The sequence below is a fragment of the Melanerpes formicivorus genome, unplaced genomic scaffold, assembly GCF_026170545.1.
Source record: "Melanerpes formicivorus ecotype bairdi unplaced genomic scaffold, bMelFor1.0.p_v2 SCAF_214, whole genome shotgun sequence".
Classification (NCBI taxonomy): domain Eukaryota; kingdom Metazoa; phylum Chordata; class Aves; order Piciformes; family Picidae; genus Melanerpes; species Melanerpes formicivorus.
The window spans coordinates 404613-416639 of record NW_027142566.1 but is presented as its reverse complement, the minus strand read 5'-3'; the positions used below and the strand labels follow the sequence as shown (position 1 = coordinate 416639).

Genomic DNA, 12027 nt, shown 5'->3' with positions numbered 1-12027 from the left:
TTTCCTAGAGGTAAAAGAAAAACCTCAACCCAAGGCTAATGCCTAATTAGAATGGAAACCCCAACCCTAATAAAGTATTGTCTTTGGTTGGTTTTTCTTTGACATTTCTTGCCCAAAAGGCCACTTTTGGGGGCATTTCTTCCCCAGGGCCAGGGATAAAGTCATGTGCTCACTGCAGGGAGCTGTCCTTGAGGGGTCCTGGGAGGATCTTGAATGTGAAGTGAGGAAATCAAACTCAGTGCCTCCCATAGCCATTCAGCAGTATCCTTCACTAACCTGCATGGACATGGAATGATCACTCCAAAATGTACCTGTGCTGAAAAGATTAACCATGGTCCTCATCTAGGACTCAGTAACACGCAGGCATTAGAAGGATAAAAACTTATTTGATAAATAAAGTCCTTCCATGTCTTGGTCTTTGCTGCCATCTCCTGTCCTTTTAGCAACATTGCAGTCTCCATGTTCTCTGTCATGTATTGTTCCTGTTGGTCCTCTGCCAATCCCACAGAACTGTCCTTCTCTTGCTAGTGAGGCCCAGGGGTGTGAGAACCCAGCCTGCTTTCCAGACTCAGCCTTATTTCTCTCTGTGTCTAGAGCTGCCATCTGCTGCTCTATCTCCATTTGCTCTCCCAAGCTCCAGATTTACTTTATTGATGTCAGAAAGCTAAGCTCTGAACTAGTATCACAGTATCACTTAGGTTGGAAAAGACCTCAAGAATCATCGAGTCCAACCTATCAACACAGACCCCATGACTAGACCATGGCACCAAGTGCCACGTCCAATCTCCCCTTAAACGCCTCCAGGGTCGATAACTCAACCACCTCCCTGGGCAACCCGTTCCAATGATGAATGACTCGCTCGGTGAAGAACTTCCTCCTCACCTCGAGTCTAAACCTCCCCTGGCACAGCTTGAGACTGTGTCCTCTTGTTCTGGTGCTGGTTGCCTGGGAGAAGAGGCCAACCCCTTCCTGGCTACAACCACCCTTCAGGTAGTTGTAGAGGGCAATGAGGTCACCCCTGAGCCTCCTCTTCTCCACGCTAGGGAAAGAAGGCAAGGGAAAGAAGGGGGGGGGGCGGGGGGGGCAGCTGGACAGCTCAACAAAGCCATTGCAGCCATAGAAGGGGGGGAGATGGGGGGGAAGGGGGCATCACCACCAAATTCACAGCAGCTGCCTTTTTTTTACAGCTTCCAGTAAAAGTGAAGCTTTCCTCGAAGGCAGGGAGACTTCAGTGGATGGTGATAGCAGCAATTTGAGCTTAATTGTTGGTTTGTCCCCTGCTGAGGCACCTTTCATTCTCTTTCTGTGGCCGTTTCTGAGACTCAAGATAGGTAGATGAAAAGTCAGTGCCTTCTCACTGCTGCACTCAGTCCCAAAACTCAATTCTGATATTTTAACTTTTAACTTAGAACATCCCTTCTGTCCACAATCAAAACACATTGGAGAACTTTAGACTCAGCGGCAGTGGGGGGTTCTAGCAGCAGGGGGGATAGTGGGCTGCTGTTGCTGTTAGGTGCTAGTGTCTGCAGCTCCAGGGGTGCAGGTGGGTTTAGTGGCCATGGTGGTGGAGGGGGAGGATGTAGATGTCAAAGAAGAGTTTTGTCCTGGTGGAATGGCATTGATTACTATTGTGGGGGCTTTACAATGGTCTGCTAATTGGTCTAAGGAATTTTTAATTAGTCTCCATGTTGCAAAGGAAGACATAGCAATTTTGTTTACTTTTGTTGCTGCCCTGAACAAAGCCTTCTCTCCCTGCTCCTGTGTCTTTTCATCTTATGTTGGTGCTCTTTTTTTCAAGATATGAGTAATGGCTCCCAGTATCAAGTTCTCTTCTTTTGTTATTTGATTACCCATTACATTCTCATCAAAAGGAGGCACCAACCCCCAGTTTCTCTGGTAGCTCATCTCTGTCCTGCAGAGCTGCTTCTTTACTAGGGCACCAACCTAGAGGCATATCTCGCCTTGTCATAGGCATATATCATTATCTGGTGTACCATGCCTTACATTCTTTGTTATCTGACGTATCTTGCCTTATCTTAGGCATATATCAAGCCTATCATCTCTGGCGTATCAGGGATTGTCACTGGCATAAAAGCAAATAGATTAATCTCACAGAGACTAAGCTAATAGCTACTATTAATGACGAGCATGAGCATCTCCACAGTCCCTAAAAGTGAAATTTCTTCTTGATGGTGCAAGTGGGAGTTGTAATGAATAGGTGCTCCAGGTGCACAGTCGGGGTCACCATGTGTAATAGTACAGCTGTTTTAATCACCCAGAGCAAAGCTTTCAGGATAGGATTTAAGCAGGTGAAGACGTTTATGATGTTCCACAGCAAGGTTCTCTGGTCTATCAGAAGGCACAGGTGTCACACCTCAACTGGTCATTCTCTACTGGCATGCCTGTCATTAAGGCAGACAATAGGTCAAAACAACAAAGCAATATTTTAACACATCCCACCAAATGCTGCCCAGCTTCTCTCAGAGTCAAAGACAAAACATAGCTCTCTCTAATTCGAGCAAAGGCAAATCTTCCCTATAGTCTTCTCAAGCTACCCAAAAACAATCCTCTTCCCACAACCAACCCTTTTTTCCCTCTGCACTTCTTTTTTCTTGGGCACCAATCCATTTTTCCTATGTGTTTGTTACTCTCGGGCATCAACCATCTCTTTTTCCTGCAAGTCTTTTTCCTCAGGCACCAACCCTTTTATTCTCTGCTCTTGTTTTCTTTCAGCACCAACATATTTTTCTCTGTGCTTCTTTATTCTCAGACACCAACCATTTTTTCCTCTGTGCTTCTTTTTCCTCGAGCACCAACCATTTTGCTCTCTGCTCTTGCTATCTTTCAAGCACCAACACATTTTTCTGTGTACTTCTTTTTTCTTTGGCACCAACCATTTTTCCCTCTGCTCTTCTTTTCTTTCAGGCACCAACCCTTTTATTCTCTGCGTTCTCTTTTTCTCGTTCACCAACCCTTTTATTCTCTGTGCTTCTATTCTCTTGGGCACCAACCGTTTTGTTCTCTGTGCTTCTTTTTTCTCACACACCAAACATTTTTTCCTCTACTATTTTTTTTTCTCAGGCAGCAACTCTTTTTCCTCTGTGCTTCCTTTTCCTCTGGCACCAACCCCTTTATTCCCTGCACTTCTTGTTTCTCAGGCACCCATTGTTTCTATTCTTTCTGTATCTTTTTGCTCAGCCACCAACCCTTTTTCCCTCTGTGTTTCTTTTTTCTGGGCACCTACCCTTTTATTCCCTGAACTTCTTTTTTCTCAGGCACCAAACCTTTTTTCTCTATGCTTCTTTTTCTTGGGCACCAGCCCTTCTTTCCTCTGGCCTTCTTTTTCCTCAGGCACCAACACTTTTTTCTCTGATCTTGGTTTTTTTAGGGAACCACCCTGGTTTTACTCTGTGATTCTTTTCTTCTGGGTACCAACCTTTATTTTCTGTGCTGCTTTGTTCTCAGGCACCAACCCTTTGTTCCTCTGATCTTCTTTTTGCTCCAGCACCAACCTTTTTTCCCTCTGCACTTCTTTTCCCTTGGGCACCAGCCTTTTCTCCTCTGTGCTTCTTTTTTCTTGGCCACCAATCATTTTTATCTCTATGCTTCTTTTCTCTAGGACACCAACCCTTTTTTCCCTACACCTTTTTGCCTCCAGCACCAACACTTATTTCCTCAGCACTTCTTTTCTCTCAGGTGCCAACCTTTTTCTTCTCTGCACTTCTTTTTTCTTGGGCACAGACCCTTTTCTACTCTGCTCCTCTTTTCTCTTGGGCACCAACACTTTTTTTTCTCTGAGCTTCTTTTTCCTTTGTGCACCAACCATTTTTTTCTCTGTACTTCTTTCTTCTCAGGCAGCAACACTTTTTTCTCTGCCCTTCTTTTTTCTTGGGCACCAAACCTTTTGTCTTCTGCCCTTCTTTTCCCTCAGGCACCAACAGTTTCTTCCTCTGTACTTCTGTTTCCTCAGGCACCAACCCTGTTTTCCTCTGCACTTCTCACTCGGGCACCAACCCTTTGTTTCTCTTCACTTTTTATCTCTTGGGCACAAACACATTTTTTCTCCACACTTCTTTTTCCTTGGGCACCAACACTTTTATTTCCTGTGCTTCTTATTTCTTTGGCACCAAAAATTTTGTTCTCTGCCCTTGGTTTCTTTCAGGTACCATCACATTTTTCTCTGCACTTCTTTTCTCTCAGGCACCAACCCTATTTTCCCCTGCGCTTCTTTTCTCTCAGCCACCAGCTCTTTTTTTCTCTGAGCTTCTTATTTGTCAGGCACAAACTATTTTATTCTCTGCTCCTTTTTTCCTCGGGCACCAATCATTTTTTTCCTCTGTACTTCTTTTTTCTCATGCAGCAATGCTTTTTTTCTCTGCACTTCTTTTTTCTTGGACACCAAGTCTTTTTTTCCCTGCACTTCTCTTTTCTTGGACACTGACCCTATAATTCTCTGCACTTCTTTTTTTGTGGACACCAACCCTTTTTTCCTCTAGGCTTCTTTTTTATCAGGCACTAACCCTTTTTCCCTGTGCTGCTTTTTCCTGGGCACCAACCCTTTTTATCTCTGAGAGTCTTATTTTTGTGCACAGACCCTTTTTTACTTTGTGTTTCTTATTTCTTGGGCACAAACAATTTTATTCTCTGCTCTCGTTTTCTTTCAGCACCAACACATTTTTCTCTGTACTTCTTTTTCTTGGGCACCAACACTTTTTTTCTCTGCACATCTTATTTCTTGGACACCAACAATTTTATTCTCTGCCCTTTTTCCTCAGGCACTCACAGTTTTATTCCCTGCACTTCTCTTTTCTCAGTCACCAACCCTTTTATTCTCTGCACTTCTTTCTTCTCGGGCACCGAACATTTATTTTCTTCATCTCTTTTTTCTCAGGCATCAACCTTTTTTTCTCTTCACTTTCTATCTCTTGGGCACCAAGACATTTTTCTTCTGCTCTTTTTTTTCTCAGGCACCAACCCATTTATTCCCTGTGCTTACTTTTTCTTGGGCACCAACCCTGTTATTCTGTGCACTTCTTTCTTCTCTGCTCCCCTTTTCTCTCAGGCAGCAGCCCTTTTATTCTCTGGGCTTTATTCTTGGGCACCAAAGATTTTTTTTTCTAGTGCTTCCTGCACTTCTTTATTCTCAGGCACCAACCCTTTTTTCCTCTGCCCTTCTTTTTGCTCAGGCACCAACCCTTTTATTCCCTGCACTTCTTTTTTCTCAGACACCAACCCCTTTGTTCTGTCCACTTAGAATAGAATAGAATAGAATAGAATAGAATAGAATAGAATAGAATAGAATAGAATAGAATAAACCAGGTTGGAAGAGACCTTCAAGATCATCACATCCAACCCATCATCCAACACCATCTAATCAACTAAGCCATGGCACCAAGCAACCTATCAAGTCTCCTCCTAAACACCCCCAATGATGGCAACTCCACCACCTCCCCAGGCAGCCCATTCCAATGGGCAATCACTCTCTCCATGCAGAACTTCTTCCTAATATCCAGTCTAAAGCTCCCCTGGTGCAGCTTGAGACTGTGTCCTCTTGTTCTGGTGCTGGTTACCTGAGAGAAGAGACCAACCTCCTCCTGTTTACAACCTCCCTTCAGGTAGTTGTAGAGAGCAATAAGGTCTCCCCTGAGCCTCCTCTTCTCCAGGCTAAGCAAAATCAGAACTCCCAGCCTCTCCTCATAGGACCTGTACTCCAAACCCCTCCCCAGCTTTGTTGCCCTTCTCTGGACACCTTCCAGCAAGTCAACATTCTTCCTAAACTGAGGGGCCTAGGACTGGACACAGTACTCAAGGTGTAGCCTAACCAGTGCAGTGAACATGGGCAGAATGACCTCCCTGCTCCTGCTGGCCACACTCTTCCTGATAAAGGCCAGGATGCCATTGGCCTTCTTGGCTGCCTGGGTGCACTGCTGGCTCATGTTCAGCCTACTATCAACCAGTACCACCAAGGATGCTTTCTGCCTGGCTGCTCTCCAGCCACTCTGACCACAGCCTGTAGCACTGCATGGGGTTGTTGTGGCCAATGAGCAGCACCTGGCACTTAGAGGGCCTCGGCCTCCAAACAGATGGAGGGGAGAGACAAATTGATTTGTTGGACCGCACAGAACCAATGGCCTGGCAAGTTGAACCCATGAGAGGATAAAGCTTTAGTAGATACAGGTGCCCAGAGTGCTCTGACACCACCGAACCACGAGGGGTGGAACCCATCTGTGTTTCTGGTGTGACAGGAGGATCCCCACACCTGGATGTGTTGGAAGCTGAGTACTGGGATGCAAGCCACAGTTCGCTTTCACTTGGAGGCATGGAAGGAGTCACTGGACTCAGATTGCTCCAGAGGTGGAAACACAGCCCCAGCATTTGCAGCATTTGGACTGGGCATGGACTGATCCAGACTGTGCTGGAACAGAGTGGAGCTGCAGAGCACCTGCAGTGAGCAGCCCTCTGGGTACTGCAAAGTGACCTCCTGTGGAGTGAGAATGGACAGTGCCTGAGGTGTGCTGCTGATTGCTGCTGGGCATGGTGCAGATGGCACAGAATGAGGGCTTGGGAGTATCAAAGGTTAAGCTGAAAATTTGCTGCCATTACTCCACACCATCCTGCCTCATGCCACCTTCACAGGGACAGTGCTGGCTGGAGCAAAGTACTACAGGGCTTGAAGTTCAGATTGCAACATGAGAGGCTTCCTGTTCTGGTTGCTGCTGTTGGGTTCTGGCTCTCAGGTGCTGGCTCTTTGCTGAGAGGGAAGGCTGTAGGGGTTTGACTCCTGGCTGCTGCTGCTGACTGCTGTGCTTCTTTCTGCAAACAGCCTCAGGTCAGTGTGCACTATGTGATCTCATCTGGATTCAGCTCTGTTGATGTTGTCTCAAGTCCTTATCTCAACCCAGAGTGTTTTTTGATTTGGGGGTGTGTGTTATTTTTCCCTCACTTCTGTTTTGGGGGGAAGAAGCAGATTAACCTCTTCTCAGCTCTTCAACTTGTTCCAGCCCCAGAGTGGAAAGCCAACAGAAGCTTTCTGAGTTCTTCCAAAGATCTCCATCAGCTTCCTCCTACACCCTCCAAAGATCCCAAAAGTCAGTCCCAGGACCATCCAAATCCCAAACACCTAAGATCACCTGAAAGCCCCTGAAGAATGCCTCTGAGATGCCCTTCAAGACTCCTCTGAGAAACTCATTTTCCCCTCCCTGAACTGGGCACACAGCTCCACCCCATCCCTTGGGAGCAAATTCCCCCAAAATTTGGGCATTGTGGCAGGGATATCTGAAATAAAAGCAAAGAGACAGGATTTGGGTAACTTTTGGGTTTTATTGAGACAATTGGTCAATGGACAGAGGATTTCTTACCCCAGGGAGACACAAAGCACTGGGGAAGAACCAGACAGACCCTGGCAAAGCCCTGCCCAGCTCCACTGGGAGCTCCAGATGTGCCAACTCAGCACTGTAATTGTTCTCATTAGCAATAATTGGTGTTCAGAAGGGCAGGAGGTGTTTGTTGCTGCTGGTGTCCCCAGTCCCTGAGAAATGCAAAGGAAAAAGGGATGATTTTGGTGCTGGAAAGGCCCTCTCAGAAGGATCATGATTACCCAACAGATTCTAGGTGGATTTATGCCTCCCCTCCAGCGCAGGCTGCTCTCTGGTGTGGATGTAGCGGTGCTTGTTGAGAGAGCCCTTCTGGGTGAAACGCTTACAGCAATCAGCACAAGTGAAAGGCTTCTCACCACTGTGGGTGCGGCGGTGAGTAATGAGGGTGCCCCGCCGGCTGAAACTCTCGCCACAATCAGCACAAGTGTAGGGCTTCTCACCAGTGTGGGTGCGGCGATGAGCAATGAAATTGTGCCTGTGGCTGAAGCGCTTACCACAGTCAGCACAGGTGAAAGGCTTCTCGCCGGTGTGGGTGCGGTGGTGCGCAATGAGAGTGCTCCTATGTCTGAAGGTCTGGCCACACTCAGCACAGCTGAAAGACTTCTCGCCAGTGTGCACACCACGGTGCTCTGTGAGATCTCCCTTCTTGGTGAACCTCTTGCCGCAGTCGGCACAGCTGTACGGCTTCTCACCGCTGTGGATAAGTTGGTGCTGGATTAATGCAGTACTCGTGGTAAAGCTCTTGCTGCACTCAGCACAGGGGAACAGATGCTCTCCAGTGTGGATGCGGCAATGGATGGTGAGAGTGGAGCTGTGTTTGAAGCTCTTGCCGCAGTCCCTGCAGCTGAAGGCCTTCTCTCTGGTGTGGCTGAGGTGGTGTTGCTTAAGAGTAAAGATATGCCTGAACCGCTTCCCACAGCTGTCACAAAAGAAGGGCTTCTCTCCAGTGTGGGTGCGGCGGTGCTGGATGAGATTACCGCGCTGGGTGAAGCTCTGTCCGCAGTCAGCACAGGTGAAAGGTTTCTCTCCAGTGTGGGTGCGGCGGTGCTGGATGAGCTCAGAGTTCCAGCGGAACCTCTTGCCACAGTCACCACAAATGAAGGGCCGGGAGCCAGGTAGTGGGCAGTGGTGCTTCACTAGCTCTGAGCCACCTGGGAAGCTCTGCCCACACTCAGGGCACTGATTCAGCTCTTTGGGTGACACTGAGGGACCTGCTCTGGCTTCAGCCTCCTCCATACATTCCTCCTCATCCTGGTCACCCTCATCACCATCATTATCCTCCTCTTCATAGTTGTCATTCTCAGCATCATCCTCCATCTTCTCCTCTTTTTCCTTCTCATTCTCCTCTCCCTTGGGACTGCACATTGGTTTCTCCAACTTGATCTCTGGGTGCTGCTTCTCCTCCCAGCTCTTGTCTGGGTCCTTCTGTGAGGCCATACTGTGGCAGGAAGGGGTCACAGTTGAGCAATAAGGAAGATGGAAGCACCTGAGCCCAGGACCTCAAACCCTCAGATCCTGCCTGGGTCATGACACTCCCTGACTCCCAACACCCAGCTGGAGGAGAGAATGCAATGCAGAGGGGACCTCAAACCTTCAGTTTCTGCCACAGTGTGGGCAGAGACCTCTAATACCTGTGCTGAGACCCCAGGTTCCTGTGATCAGTGCCCTGAGGTACCCTGGGATTTACAAGTGGTCTTGTCCCACTCTCCTCAAGCCTGGAGGCATTGGCAGGGTGGTTCCTGGCCCAGGCCCTGTCCTTTGATCTCCACTGGCTCAGACAATGGAGGCAGCAGCACTGAACAAGGAAGACCAAACCACCTCTTCACATCTTCATTGATGATCTGGATGAGGGGTTCGAGTCAGTCATGAGCAAGTTTGCAGATGACACCAAGTTAGGAGCAGATGTTGGTCAGTTAGACGATAGAAAGGCTCTGCAGAGGGACTGAACAATGAAAGACCAAACCACCATCAACCTTCTCCCACCACCCTCCATGTCCCAACCCCAAACATCACCTCCTGCCATACAAATGGTCCCCAACAAGCCTGGGCAGTTCCCAAACACCAACACCTGATGAGTCTCAGAGCCCCTAGAGGGATGTAATGTGGCGGGCAGGAGGAGGTGGAAGAGGCAGGAAGGTGCCCTGGGACTCTGGATTTCTGGGGGCTGGGGTCCTGCTGTTGCCCCACTCTGGATTTCTTACCTGTTGGGCTGCTCCAAGGGGCAGTTCTGCAAACTCTGCTCTTCCACAGCACACAGGGGCAGGGATGATGGAGAGAGAGGGACACAACTCCTGCCACAGAGAAGCAAAGGGCTCAGAGGGGAGCACTGACCTGGAAGGGATGGCTCAGCACTGCCCAGGACCAGGCAGCACAGCTCAGCCTTCCTGGGGGCAGCTCCCAAGCCCAGCAGCACAGCCACAGCACACAGCCAGGGCTGATCAAGATGGGAGGCCTCAGCAAGTACAGACTCAGCTCCTTGCCCAGCACACAGCCCCCAGCACACAGCTGCAGGCCAGCACCACAACACAGCTGCCTCCACACAGCCTCTCTCAGGCCTTGCCTAAAGCTTCCTCCCACTGTCTGCCCAGGCCTCTGCTGCCTGCAGCTGCATTTGACAGCAGATCTTGCTCTGGTCCCAGCTCTCCTCCCTGGCCCTGCCCCCACCACACCCACTATGTCCTCAGCTCTGCCCTGAACACACCTCTCTGCTGCCCACTCCCCAACAGAAGATCACAGCAGCCCTCAGGACACACACAAAGGGAGATTCATGATCTCTGCAGATGTAGCAAAGGGGGAAGGGACTTGGGCATCTTCTTGCTAAACCTCTTCAGCCCTCACTGGGATGCTGGAGGAGTCTCTGGCTCCTGCCCAAACCTCACACCTCCAGCACCCTTCACACACCTGCAGCCCAAAGAAACTCAGTGAAAAGGGTTTGGCTTCCTTCTCTCCCTGACCATTTCTCTCAGCTTGCTCTTTGCAGTTCTCCTGGAACTGCCACTCCACATCCCCAAGAGAAAATGAGGTTGGATGTGAGGGCACAGCGCCCATGGGCTGCTGTTCATCTCCCAGCTGACACAGGCAGAGCTGCAGCACAATTCACTCCTTTCAGCTCCTCAAATGCTGCCACATTCTGCCATTCCCTGCACACATATTAGACACCTGGGCTTTGGATCCTCTCTCCTTCTTGGGGGCACAAGGCCTAATTCCTGCCTGGCCACTCCCAGGCCCTTCCCTCATTCCTAGCCCATCCATGTCCCTGCTGCCTTGGCTGTCCCATGGCCCTGTGTCCCCCACCTCCACTGCCACTGCCGCTGGAAGGGTGGAGTGGGAAATGCTGTGGCTAAGGAAGCCGTAGGGGCCAACAGAAAACCGTGGATGAGAGCACGGAGGAGAATTCCTGTGCTGGGTGGAAGGCACTGGGATGTCTTACACCAGAGAGTAGAGACCTCCAGAAGGGACAGCAGAGTCCACAGCTACACCACAAAGTGTCATCTAGCTTAGTTCATTCTCACAAGGCCTGCACCCACTCTTTACAAAGGAACAGCACAGGATCTCCAACCTCCTTTGCCCTTCCTCTCTGCTCCCAGGAACAGCTTCTGGGATCTCTCTCTGCAGAGGAGCTTTGAGGCCTTGGCAGTGCTGCCAACTGCGGCCTGCAGCAGCCTGGCTCACCTGGGAGCTGCCTACCAGAATCTGTAACTGCAGCTCTTGGGGGGCAGAGAGGCATGGGGGAGGGGGAAGGCATTTGGGGCCTGGGGTTCTGGCCTGCTTTGGTGGAGCTCTGGAGGAAGCTTTGGCCTAGGGAGGTTGCTTGGCTCCCGTGGCCCAGGCGCACTATGGATTGTTGTGGATTTGATGCTTTGCACTGTAGGATGCAGCTCTGAACAGCACAGCCATGGAAACTGCCCAATTCTATCCAACCCTCTGGCCACAGCTTGGCATCAACTCCTTTCACAAGGCTCAAAAATAGCCTCTCTGCCTTCTGAAACCTAAGGCAATACCCTGCAGAACAAGTTGGAGGAGCTCAAGGGGACAAGCTGCAGAGGGGGCCCAGGGCAACCTCCTGAGCTTCAACAAGAGCAAGGGCAGGGTCCTGCCCCTGGCCTGGCACAATCCTCACAATCAGGACAGGCTGGGGGAGGAGGGGATAGGAAGCAGCCCTGCAGAAAAGCACTGGGGGGTGCTGCTGGACAAGAAGCTGGACAAGAACAGACAGGGGGAGCCTGCAGACCAGAAGGCCAAGGGCAGCCTGGGCTGCACCAAAAGCAGCAGGGCCACAGATGGACAGAGGCCATCCTGGCACTTGGCTCTGCTGAGATTTCACCTGCAGCACTGCAGCCAGCTCTGGAGCCCTCAGCAAAGGAAGGACATGGACCTGATGGAGAAGGCCCAGAGGAGGGACACAAAAATGATCAGGGGCTTGGAGCAGCTCTGCTACCAGGACAGGCTGAGGGAGCTGGGGGTGATCAGCCTGGAGAGGAGAAGACTCTGTGGAGACCTAGGAGTGACCTTCTGGTACCTCAAGGGAACTACAAGAAGGCTGCAGAGGGACTCTTTGAAGCCATTGCCTCTGGTCCTGTCCCTGCAGGCTTTGCAAACTAGAGCAGAGCACATTGAGATTGGAGGTGAGGAACAAGTTCTGCACCAGGAG

General features: G+C 49.9%; 1 protein-coding gene across 1 annotated transcript in view; it reads right to left on the bottom strand.

Moving 5' to 3' along the window:
* Positions 1-7501: 7501 nt before the first annotated feature.
* LOC137457954 (zinc finger protein 420-like) overlaps positions 7502-12027 on the bottom strand; it is a 60930-nt gene continuing 56404 nt past the window's right edge. The window contains exon 3 of the mRNA XM_068169704.1: positions 7502-8432. Coding sequence (XP_068025805.1) covers positions 7608-8432 — 825 coding nt within the window. The 3' untranslated portion in view covers positions 7502-7607. The remainder of the gene's footprint in view (positions 8433-12027) is intronic.